Source organism: Triturus cristatus, chromosome 11, assembly GCF_964204655.1.
Source record: "Triturus cristatus chromosome 11, aTriCri1.1, whole genome shotgun sequence".
NCBI classification, from domain to species: Eukaryota; Metazoa; Chordata; class Amphibia; order Caudata; family Salamandridae; genus Triturus; species Triturus cristatus.
In genome coordinates, this window is record NC_140594.1 from 56,006,390 (window position 1) to 56,019,582 (window position 13,193).

The 13,193-nt window shown below is 46.9% G+C and overlaps 1 protein-coding gene and 1 pseudogene across 4 annotated transcripts in view; both read left to right on the forward strand.

Moving 5' to 3' along the window:
• Nucleotides 1-13,193, forward strand: part of TBX1 (T-box transcription factor 1) — an 89,988-nt gene that overhangs the window by 26,309 nt on the left and 50,486 nt on the right. For all 4 annotated transcript variants that reach the window (XM_085633393.1, XM_085633394.1, XM_085633395.1 and 1 more), the window contains one exon: nucleotides 10,957-11,058. In XM_085633393.1, coding sequence (XP_085489519.1) covers nucleotides 10,957-11,058 — 102 coding nt within the window. The remainder of the gene's footprint in view (nucleotides 1-10,956; nucleotides 11,059-13,193) is intronic.
• On the forward strand, nucleotides 11,208-12,000 carry LOC146783220 (uncharacterized; annotated as a pseudogene).

Sequence of the window (13,193 nt, forward strand, 5' to 3'; positions counted from 1 at the left end):
CTTGCCCCCTCCGCGCTCAATACTGAGAGCAAATATTGTCTCAGGGTGTGAAATCCACTCACAGCCCCGCAGGTGATTTATTTACAGGCGGAGGGATTGAGAGGGGGCGCGTCTCCCGGCGCGCATTGTTTGTGCGCGCAGAGAGTGGCCGTGCAGCAGGTCAGGCGCGCAATGTGCCACGCAACCCACTCACCACCCCCACCCCAATGACTGGGTCCACCGTACCCCTGGCGGCAGAGGTGTGTGAGCCCCCATACTTCCCGGGGGTGTGTGGGGTGCTTGTGAGGACACAGAGTGACCCTGCAGTGGGGCCGTGGTGAGAGAGGTGTGACGCCTCTCCCACCCTCCCCCACCCCCGGTGAGTGTACGGGGGCTGCCTGTGAGGCCTCCGAGTGGCCGTGCAGCAGGTCAGGCGCGCAATATGCCACGCAACCCACTCACCACCCCCACCCCAGTGACTGGTTCCACCGTGCCCCTGGCGGCAGAGGTGTGTGAGACCCCTAACCCCCGAGGGTGTGTGGGGGCTGTTTGTGAGGCCTCAGAGGGACCCTGCAGCGTGTCATGCGCGGAGTGTGCCACGCACCCCTTCCAAGTGACTGAGTTCACCAGTCCATGATGAGAGAACTGTGATCCCCTCCCCCCAGGAGGTTGTATGGGGCGGCTGCTTGTCGGGGCTCAGAGTGGGCCTGAAGTGATCCACGCAGGCTTAGGTGTGTGTGTGTGTGTGGGGGGGGGGGGTGCTCATAGCCTCTCCCCCAGTTCTTCTACCCCACCCCTCCACAAACAGGCACATCTGGGCCTGAAACGCTTCTAAAACCAGGGACGTTTGTACGAGCAATGTTAAACAGGTGAACTTATTCTGAAGTGGACACACCCCCCCCCCCTTAATTTTCAGAGTTAAATTTGCTATTTAATGTTTATTGCCTCGTTATTAGAGCGAACCGTGCCACGCGACGAGGTTCGCGCCAGTAATAGCTTAAAAACAAACCCATATATTCGTATAAATACATTTATGGTTGTTAATCGTATAGTACCCCCCCTCCCCCCCCCCCCCCCGCGCGCCGCCCACTCCAGGGCTGCGTTGCTGTATCTTGCCCACGCGCAGCGTCCGCATACATCTTTGTGTGGATTCCCCCGGTCGAGCACTTTAAACTCCCCCCCCCCCCCAAGACAGTCTCACAACGTCAAACCGTAGGCCATTGTCAAACGCAATCATCGTGTCTGCGACTCTCCCAAACGTGCTTAGAAGTAGCGCTGCTGGGCACGCGACGCAGCATTTAACACGTGACGAGTTTAATGTCCAGAAAATTCACTTTCGTTTTCGCAGATAATTGCAAGATATACCAAAAAACGCCAATAAACGCCGTTGTCAGGTTGGGACACAGCGCCTTGATGCTGGGTTCGGAAACCGGAATATCCGTGGGCTACTTTTTCAACTTTTCATACTTTGCCTGTCTGGGCTTTGTCAAACCTGTAGTTTTTATTTTAACACGCAGCTTATCAAAATTTAAAAAGTCCGGGCACTCGCGAGAGCTCTAGATTAAAACACAATCGCACAGAAATCAGTGTGCGGACTGGTGCGGCGCCTTTTATCACAACGGCGTGAACTAAATGACCGTTCGCTTGGTGTAAGGTGGGAACGGATATAAACGCCGTCATCTGGCAGAAAGTGCAACCAAACCCCCCCCCCCCACCCGGGGGTTCATCGCCCTAGGCCGAGGGGGCTCCAAAACCAAGATTTACAGGAGTCTGAGACCAAGGAAGTGTTGGGAAGGCCAGACTCCCGGCGACCCCTCTGACGCTGAGATCCAGATCTCTAAAACACCCTCCCAGCTGCATCTCTAGCACTTCAAGTGGCGCAGCTCAGACACAGACCTGAGTTTGTGGGAACAGAAGCAAACCGGAAGTGGAACAAAACCACTGCAAGAAGTGGGTCAGACCTGCCCGTTTCGGGGTGTGAAGAGTCCCTGAGCGCCTGCTAGGTTCATCGTTGTATGAGGCTCTGACACGCACATATGTACAAAAAAGTGTCCTACAAATGCACTGCTTTACCTACGTCACAAGGTCTCCGTTAATTTCAATTTTAAATGGCCTGGCCCAGGACACTCCATGGAGGAGCCGTGCGCTCTACACGTCCTTTTATATTATATTAATCATATCATAAATACGTCACAAAGTGTGTTTGTGCGTGTCTCTATCTATCTATCAACAGAGAGAGAGAGAGACGTTACAATATGGGTGACCATGTAATACGGTCCAATATTGCCATTAAGGGGCACTAGTGACATCATAGACGACAAAGCCGAAGGCGGAGTTGTTTTTGTAAATGTTACCAAAACCCACAGATGACAACATCGGACCATATTATACTGACCTGTTGTTTTTTATATTACGTTTATTTTAGGATAGTTAGCTTGAAAAAATGCTGTTTTCTTAAAAAGTGCAGCTAACAACATGCACGTATTTGGAATTTTAATGATTAGGTTTTGTTTAGTTTTCATAAATAAATTGTTGATATATATACGTGTGTTTGTGTATGTGTATATATACATATGATCAAGGCAGGCCATCGGCTGAAACGCGTCATGGCGGACTACATGTGAGATCAAATAAATGTATTTTGCACAAGATTGGTTGCACCCTCGTATTCATCCCCTCGGAGGGGACAGTTTACGAGGACTCTCGAGATATATATATATATATATATATATATATATATATATATATATATATATATATATATATATATATATTCACTGAAAAAACCATAGGTTTCACACATGTTATAGTTAGCTGGAAATTTTACTGATAAAAAACCAGTGAAATTGCCCCGTTATAGTTACTGTAGGCAACTATAACTCACGCGACCGCAATCCTCTGCTGATGCTAATACTGTATTTAGACACTTATTTGCCCATGTCTTCTTCCATTAAATTTTAGCTATACATATATTACAAATATTTTTTTTTCATAAAGACACATATGTCATCAGCAGAGGATTGCGGTCGCGTGAGTTATAGTTGCCTGCACTAACTATAACGGGGGAATTTCATTGGTTTTTTTATCAGTAAAATGTCCAGCTAACTATAACATGTGTGAAACCTATGGTTTTTTCACTGAATTTGCAAGGTTTTTTAAATGCTAATTCCTAACTATAACGTGTGTGAAACCTATGGTTTTTTCAGTGAATTTGTACGGTTTTTTAAATGCTAAGTTACTTTACGCCATTCGTGGCGTGCGCGCCCACTTAACGCAGTTCGTTATATATATATATAGCAACTACTCGGAGTGTAAGTTATTCTTCATTTTTGGGGTAGGGGAATTTGTTCGGGTTAACAGAGTTTATTTTGTGATAGCGCTACTGCATTGTTTTCTCAATTTTTTCAAGTCAACACTGTTTGTGCACAGTTCCTCCTCACTCGTGTCAACTTAACACCCCCCAATTACAGCACTGAGCAGCTCCGAGGTAACCAATCAGACTCTTTGACTGGCGGCAACAAGTGTGGGAGTATGTGTGGGGCACAGGCAGCCAAGGGCGCAGGACTGCATAATTTCAGTGGATATATATATATATACATATATATATATATATATATATATATATATATATATATATTGTGGCTGTATTTAGGGGTGTTAATTTGTTAGAAATGAGGTGATACCTTTGCCCCAGACAGAGTTAACGGGGACAAATAAAAAAATAACGCAGTGACGCCATCACAAAATGTGGTCTGTTATCCCGCAAAAACTGTCTTTTCTTGTCACCTAATTTAATCAACCCTGCCGCATAATGTGGTCGCCCCGGTTCCATCATTTCATTTGCATAGATAGATAGATTGACCCAAATAAGTATATTGAAAGGCGTGGTCTTCGTCACCAGGTCCTACTGCCCCATTGACGTCATCGAGCTCGATGCCCGTCTGCTCACTTCACTGTCACCCACCACTGTACTTTCTAATCCTTAGCGCCAAGTCCGTCGGACCTTTCTTTAATTGGATGAAGCGCTTTAAGCTCAAAGATCTCTCGTGCTTGAGCCATTTGGAGTTAAAGTAACTGTAGTTCTGTGTGTGTTCTTTATCAAGAAGGGACGCACACACCTATTTTACAAATTACAAGAAATACAGTACACACACCAGGAATAAAATCTCATTTCAGAGGTGTTAATTCATCCATCCATTCATTCCTTCACTCTCACTTTTGCTTGTTTCCAGGCACTGAGTCCACTGATCACATTCAGAGGAAGCACGAGCGGGGAAGGTATTGTAATAATGAGGATAGAACTAACGTCCGAAGCAAAAGAGCCGTCACTTTATGCAAAAACAACAAACGTTGGCAAAGGCACGAGGGCGGGGGAGCTTCCGCGTAACCTCCGAACAAAACTAATGCCGCGTGGGGTTCAGAGTTCATATTTCTTGAAATAGAGAGAAAAACATGCAAAAATGTCTGGATTCAAAAACAGCGGACACCCGCGCAGAGCAATTACACAAGACCGAGCGATTAACGTAAGCTTTAGGTACAATGTATATCCGTCCTGCTGAAGTTAAATTGTGTGCAAGACGTATAACTCCAGTTACACATCATGGCTTGCTGTTCCCACATATATACTTTACACACACACGTTACAAAGCAAAAAAGTTAAGTTGTTAAGTTGTAAAACATTACACACACACATATCTATCTATCTATCTATCTATATATATATATATATATATATATATATATATATATATACACGCACACAAAACATTGAGTCTTAATGTTTTGCAACTTCTTGTTTAACATGTGCCCACAATTCAACAATGTCGTTTGGTGTTTTCACGCATATACTTTATATACACACGTTCCAAAGCCAAACGTTGCTAAATATTAATAAATTAACTGTGTGTGTATATATGTGCATGTGTGTGTATATATATATATATATATATATATATATATATATATATATATATATATATATATATATATATATATATATATATATATATATATATATATATATACACATACCCTGTGTAGTTATAATCAGGGCCTACATACCCTTAGTTGTGCCAATAACTTTGGCGCCGTTTGCAGAATCTTCCGGAAACTTTCGAAAATAAATGTTCGCTCAACTCCTTCTTTGGAAGTTTTGGAGTCTTCTAAAAAGAGAGACCTGAAACAAACCTCATGTTCCCATGTATGTAGTATGTATATGCTGTGTTATAAAGCAGGCTGAGGCGGGAGAAACGCGTCAACGAAAGAAAATAAACTCGGGAGTATTTTACATTTCAACCCGAGTCCGTGTGTCGGTGTCCAGAAACGGATGGTGACTGGAGTTGGAGGGTGTGTGTGTGTGTGTGTGATCTCGAGAACATATATGGCCTGCACGCTGTGCAACGTTTTGATGAACATGTAGCCATCACTCAACAATATCGTTTTGCTTCATACATGCACTTCCTTTACACACGTACATATACATATGTATGCGTGTGTTATTGATGATTTTAAACCCGATACAGCCTTTGCATCCGCGTTCCTAAACCCCGACACGTGCCTATAGAAGGTACTAATGTCGATTCTGAACAGGAACACACGGTGCGCTCGCAGACACCCCCCATTCACTGCATTTGTGGGGTAGCTGTGGAAGAGGGGGGTCTGCAGGGGTCCGCCCTTCAGGGGATGTCAGCCACATACACCGCTCTGGGGGGTAAAACAAAGCCACACCGGGACCACGGGTAGAAAAGAGGCGCGCTTGTGACCTTGTGGCTTTGTTGTTGGCAAAGTGCGAAAGGAATGCTGAAAATGGCACCGTGGCCCCCCCTCGACCCCCCTCAGAAGGCTGCTGAAGAGCAAATTAGCTAAAAGCTCTTGGAAGCATGCAGGTGGGGGGGCAGTGTGTGTTTGCAGAGCGCCCCGGTGCTTTCACCTGTCTGTCACCCCATTGTGCGGGTGACAGACTGAGGGCCGGGGTGGGGTGGCCTGACACCCCCTGGTCACCGGGGAGGGCCGGGCGACCTGTATGGAGGGAGCCCTGGAGACACTGCAAGTGCAGCCCAGGCTGGGGGCGCTTGTCCGGGGTGCCCCCGGGGAGGTGGAGGGGTGGGCGAGGAGACCTGGGGCAGAGGGGGAGAAACGACAGGATGTGGAGAAGCGGAGCAGTGGAGAGAAGGGAAGTGGAAAATAGAGGGGGAGCCGTGTGTGGCAAGCGAGGGCTGAGGGGGTGACGGTGCAAGACTTCGAGCATAGGAAAGGGCGATGGGTAGAGGGGTGGGGGAGAGGAAAGTGCCTGAAGAGGGAAATGATGGGAAACAGCAGGAATGCTGGGATGTGGTTTCATGAGCGTGTTATAGCGCTAATATAAGGAGCTTCGGGGCGCTCTCCAGAGGACACGATATTGTAGCGTCATCCGCCGAGTCAGGGGAAAACCAGGCTGTAATGGGGAGGGGCTGAAGGGGCATGGAACAGTACCGGAGGCGCAGTACTAGAATCGTTACTGTAACGTAGGGGCAGTACAGTGTACTCTGGAAACGTCACTGTTCCGGAGGAGCAGTGCACGGGAACGGCCTAGTCCTGTAGGGCCAGTATAGTGCACTGGGAACATTACTGGAGGGGCAGAACAGTGCACTGGAATTGTACTGGAAGGGCAGAGCAGTGTACTGGAAGCATGACTGTTCTGGAGGGGAGAACAGTGTACCGGGAACAGTACAGTGCTGTGGAGGCAGTACATTGCACCGGAAACAGTGCATTACTTTAGGGCAGTACTAATCGGTACATTCCCCCTCTCCTGCCTCGTTAAAGAGGCATTATGTATGGTGCACATTTTTGACAAAACATCTTGGGGGGCGTGGGGGGTGCAGAGGGCTGGCGATGAGGTTAGAGCTACATTTCCCTTGGCTGCAGGTAGAGGAACCCAGCCAGCTCCTCGGTGGCGAGAGCCCCTGGAGGGCAGGTGGTCCTGGGGCGAATGAGGAAATACCGACACATGGGGCGGAAGAGGAGACGGGAGAGTACTCATGGGGAGTAGTGCGCAGGGAGAAGGGGCGAGAACACTGGTGTGTGAGAGAGGCACCCGCGGAGTTCCTCGGTTGTAATGTCTTAAAAGCTCACACCTCCCGGAGGGAGAGTAGCGCTTCGAACAAGTAAAAAACGCTGAATTTTGTGCTGCGTTTATAATAACAGAGACGCGTCGATTTCATTTTACATTTAAACCACCCCCTCTCCCCCACCCGAGATAGGCGAGGGGGAAAACGGGAGCTTATGGGGACACTGCAGAATCTTCGCTTGTTAAAACCATTCTAATGTCAATGATTAGTTTGTGTTTTGAAGGGACGTATTATCTCAAAAACTGTCAGCAGAATTCGTGCATTGTCGCGTCTACACTGGCGCCAGTTTACGATGCGGCGCTATACGTAGGACTTTGGAAATTACTTTTTTCTGTCTGTGTTCAGTTTTGTGCCGCAGTTAGGCGGGGAGGGGGCAGGTCCGGCGGGGAGGGGGAGGCCAGACTTAGGAAGGCATTAGAACTTCTACCGTGTGTACTGTTCCGAGTACAATGTATAATTCTGCAGAGACCAGACCCAATTGTTTTCACATGATACACAGTAGAGTTGATATCAGTGTCACCGATTTATACCAGTAATTAAGATGTTTCTCACATGCTCTGCCGTAACAATACTCGCTCTATTTTAAATTACAATATATGACCCGTTAACAGTCGGAGAATGACTTCCGAGATCGTTTGTAATAAGTAGAGGAAGCGAGAGCAAAGTAAACTCCAAACACGAGTAAAATCTATGCTTAAAATCGGTGCAAGCAGAAATCGCATTTTCCCTGATTTTATCAAGTTTATGGAATCCGAAGAATGACAGAATGGTTTTTTTTCTGCGTCCGTCAGTTAGTAGAAAAAACAGCAACAAATAGCAAGTGATTGTTCTGCCAGGTTAAAACCGCATGCAGTGGAATGGACCTTTCTAGTTCGGAAAAATACCGTATTCTTTAAAAATCCCCCTCCAAGTGAAGCGTCGGCCTCTGAAAGTCTAACATAGCGCCCAGGAGCGGCAAAGTGGAGCCGAAGCGCATTACAAAATAATTTTAAAAATACCAGATTAGTGGGAAGCGTGATGTTTATCACGAACATACTGCTGGTCGGGGTCTCCGTGTGTTCCACAGGATACAAAAACTGGAAAAAAACGGAATATACTTGGTAAACTTTGCAAGCAGAGGCGGCCGGCATCTTTATCATTCTGTTTCACTGGCGGGAAAGTCTTCATTTTGAACCTTGCCCACACGATGCATAACCGGAATTTTAGGTGTTTCTTTGTATATACCGTGCAGCGCCTAGATACTTGGAGTTGGTAAAGGCGCTATACACATTTTACCTATTAATGCCATAGTATGCTCTGTCCCCAATAGCGGTAACTTGTTACCAATAAATTGTGATCTGATGTTCCTTACACCCTCCAGGGATGTCCTATTAAAAATGCCCCCCCCCCCACCTCCCCACGGCCCCATCTCTATCTTTATGTTTCTCTTCTTTTTCACCAATTCTCCATCTTCTCACCCTCCTTTCTTTTCCTTCTTTTTCATATTCTTGTTCCTTATCATCATCTTCGTCTTCATCATGTCTTCCTCTTCTTCAGACACACCATCTTTTCTTTGTTTTTCTTTTGATCGTTCGTGTTCTTATCTCCCTGTTCTCCACTTCTATTGTATTATAATAACACATTTTATTATTATTAATAATAGTAGTATTGTTGTTCTCCTCCTTCCTCCTCACTTTCCTCTTGCTGTTAATCTTCTCTATTTTCTTGTCATCCATCCTTTTGTCCCTCATCAGCTTTTTGTTTTCCATCTTATTGTTCTCTGTCGTGTTCTTCCTTGTGCTCCCCCTTGTCTTCTGTTCATCTTATAGCACTTCTATAACAGATTCGCCATCTCTTTTACTTTTTAGTTCTTTATCTCCTTCTTCCCTTCAATTTTGCTTTTGGTGTTTGTTATATTTTTCTTATTCTCCTTCGTATCTTCCATCTAGTCTTCCATTGTCTATTTGTCTCTGTTCTTGCTCTTGTCTTCTGTGTTCTTCTCTTCTCATTCTTCAGCTATGTCTTTTCTTGTCTTCCACCTATTGCCATTCATCTGTTTCTTGTCCTACTTATAGTTCACCATCTTCTCATTCTTGTGTTTCTGGTCTGTCCTCTCTCTTCTTGGTCTCCATCCTCTCAATCAGCTCTTATCAGCCATTATCTTCTTACGATATGTCTTCATTTTACTGATCGTCTCATTCTCCATCCTGTTACATCATCGCTTCTTGTTGTCTACCTTATTTTTTATTGTCTTTTTCTTGCTTACCTCCTTCTTATGTTCTTCTTATCCCTCCTCTCCATCTTCTTCATCTCACCCCATTTGTGTCTGCCTCTCTTCTTCTTGTCTACTTTGTGCTCTCCACCTTCTTGTCTACCTCTTGGTTCTCTTCTTCTCCTCTATCCTCTCCTTCTTCCTGGCATCTACTGTCTTGCTCTTTGTGTTCATGTTCCTGATCTTCTCACCCCCTCATCTTGTGTTTGCCTCTCTTCTTGTTGCATACTTTGTCTTGTCTACCTTCTTATTCTTCTTGTCTACCTCTTGGTTCGCTTTTACTAATCCAACCTCTACTTCTTCCTTGCCTCCATCATCTTGCTCTTAGTGTTCCTGACCTTCTCACCCCCTCTTGTGTCTGCCTCTCTTCTTGTTGTCTGCTTTGTCTTCTCCACCTTTTTATTCTTCTTCTCTACCTCTTGGTTCTCTTCTCCTCCATCCTCTCCTTCTTCTTGGCCGCCATCATCTTGCTCTTAGTGTTCCTCATCTTCTCACTTCCTCATCTTGTGTCCGCCTTTCTTCTTGTTGCCTACTTTGTTGTCTACCTTCTTGTTCTTCTTCTCTACCTCTTGTTTCTCTTCTTCTCCTCCATCCTCTCCTTCTTGGACTCCATAATCTTGCTCTTAGTGTTCCTGATCTTCTCACCCCCTCTTGTGTCCACCTCTCTTCTTGTTGTCTACTTTGTTTTCTCCAGCTTCTTATTCTTCTTGTGTACCTCTTGGTTCTCTTCTTCTCCTCCATCCTCTTCTTCTTGGCCGCCATCATCTTGCTCTTAGTGTTCCTCATCTTCTCATCACCTCTTGTGTCCGCCTCTCTTCTTGTTGTCTACTTTGTGTTCCTTACCTTCTTATTCTTCTTGTCCACCTCTTGGTTCTCTTCTATATGGCATTTGAGCAGTCTCATGGCCAGGTTTGTTAAGTAAATGAGGATTGTGGCATTACACCCGGAGTATTTATGTTGTAAAACCGGTGCACATTATGACCCTGGAAATTAGCGTTCGATGCAGTAGCTCGTGGGTAGTTTTTCCACGGATTGTAAATGGATTTCAGATGAGAAGCAGCAGGAAGAGAAACCCAGAAAGCATTCCCATATTTTTCACATTCGGAGAAAACAAAAAAAAGGCACCAGAGAGTGCAAGCATGGCGGCCACGAAACAATCTCAGTAGACTTGAGCAAAGGAGAACCAAATACAGGTAGGAAAGTAAAGAATAATCTAACGGGGCACACAAGAAGGAGAATGGAAACAGAGTGAAGGTGGAGGCGAGGAGCGGGATAAGTGTAGACGAGATGTGAGCAGTCTACGGTCATTCATGGCGGAGCCCAATAGGATGTAGACTTGAAAACAACACTTACATTGGCCTGCTTTGCTCGAACCCGTGCATGGCAAACTGCAGTTAGTTTATCAAGACATTCTCAGTGCCCGCATGTGGCATGTTCCCCAACAAACAAATATGCAAATGAGAGAGCATGTAGCAGCTCCCGTTCTTCCAGGGGAGGGGCAAATGGGGTGGCGACCCTGGTTCCTACCTGGGAAGGGGTGCAAAGTTCACCGTGTTGCAGCATCCTGGTGCCAGGCATTACTGGTTGATTAACACCTCTTTGGTTTCTCTCCCTTGCCAGGCGCATGTTCCCCACCTTCCAGGTGAAGATCTTCGGGATGGACCCCATGGCCGACTACATGCTGCTCATGGACTTTGTGCCGGTGGACGACAAGCGATATCGGTGAGTGAAAGCAACGTGTGAAGCAGCGTAAACATGCTCTGAGGGAGACAACTCTGTCTGAGGGGTGGGCAGATATTCTGGGCTCAATTCTCGAAGGTACTTGCGTGTAGTAAAGTTATAAGTGCAAAATCTCCGCACTGAGTAACGCAATGCGGAGATTCTGCCCCGGGTGTGAAGATTCCACCTCGGGTGGAAATTCCTCCCCTAGTGCGGAGATTCCTCCTCGAGTGCAGGGATTCCTCCTCGAGTGCAGAGATTCCTCCCCGAGTGCGGAGATTCTGCCCAGAGTGTAGAGATTCTGCCCCGAGTGCGGTGATTCTGCCCCGGAGATTCCGCCCCGAGTGTAGAGATTCCGCCCCGAGTGTAGAGATTCTGCCCCGAGTGTAGAAATTCTGCCCCGAGTGCAGAGATTCTGCTCCGGGTGCGAAGATTCTGCCCCGAGTGAAGAGATTCTGCCCCGGGTGCGGAGATTCTGCCCCGGGTGCGGAGATTCTGCCCCGGGTGCGGAGATTCCGCCCCGAGTGTGGAGATTCCGTCCCGAGTGTGGAGATTCCGTCCCGAGTGTGGAGATTCCGTCCCGAGTGTGGAGATTCCGTCCCGAGTGTGGAGATTCCGTCCCGAGTGTGGAGATTCCGTCCCGAGTGTGGAGATTCCGCCCCGAGTGTGGAGATTGCGCCCCGGAGATTCTTCCCGGTGTGGAGCTTCTGCCCCGAGTGTGGAGCTTCCGCCCCGAGTGTGGAGCTTCCGCCCCGAGTGTGGAGCTTCCGCCCCGAGTGTGGAGCTTCCGCCCCGAGTGTGGATATTCCGCCCCAGGTGTGGATATTCCACTCCAAGTGTGGAGACTCTTTACTCGTATGTTTACTACACGTAAGTACCTTTGTGATTCGGGCCTCCGGTCTAAAGACAGGGAGTTCCCATGAGTTCCTACTCTGGGCTGACTGATGTATGTGGTGCCCTCATCTTGTGCACTTGCTTCATGTGCTCGTAAATTGTCACTGGCGGATTCTTCATAAACCACGGGGTCTTCTGAAGAGAGGGTTGTAAATGTCACCAGAGAGCCGAGGCCAGAGTTCATCTTCACCCCTTATTTATTTTATATTTCAGGATTATTTTGTCCCAGATTGTATGAAAAGGTGTTTTGTTTTGAAAGAGGGAAATATTTATTGAAAACTGTGTAAAATAATGAACAATATAGTTTGTCTGCACCGACAGACTGGAGCCAAAATCAGCCCAGACAAAAAACACCCAAGCCGCCTCACCCGCCGGCCACGGGCTGATGACAGAGGCGTAGCATTTGCCCCCGTGGTGCCCTGGGGACCCTGAGCTCCAGGGGGCTCCCTCGGGCCTGGTGCACGGGTGGCGGCCCCTGGAGGAGCCTCCATGTACTTTAAAAGGGGGGGGGGGGGCTCAAGTTCCGTTACGCCACTGGCTGGGGAGGCCATGTTCGGATCAGGGCAGACACACCCGGCTCTGAGAGCAGACCCTCTGGCCTGCAGGCTACTAGGGAGATGCCAGAAAGTCCGAGCGGCTCGTCCGACCACTGGTGTCTGCAGCAAAGAGAAGAGAAACACAAATATTTAAGTAGTTAAAAATGCAAGGTTTTGTGAAAAGAAAGATGTCTTGTTAAAAAGCCCCTTCAGAAAGATTTCAGAAGCGGATGCCAGTAGGGTCAGCTAACAATGGCCACTGATTGCAATCAGCATGTTGGGTTTTTCTTAGCTTCCTTGAAGAGTTTGCTAATTACACAAAGGGGGGTTGTTACACGCTGTGAAGTGGTTTGGGCTGCGTTATCTAAATGCCTTGTCCTACTTGGAGACGAATTATTATGCGGAAGGATGTTGGTCTGAGGCCAGGCCTCTCATTGGATGAAATCTGCACTTGTCATGAACCACACCCCATGCAAGACATAACATTGTATCTCTGTGACACACATGGTTTCGAAAACACAGATTTCTGCCACATAAGAGCACGTTAATAGGTAATGTATAATAATGTATAGACAAGTCTAAGGTTCTATGGAGCCACTAAATGAAAACCTCTAAATCGCCCATCACAAGAATGTCAAGTTCAAATACTTTATTTTGAAATATTTTGATGCTGGAAATGTTTTTTCTAAGCTGTTTTTCTACTAAAAT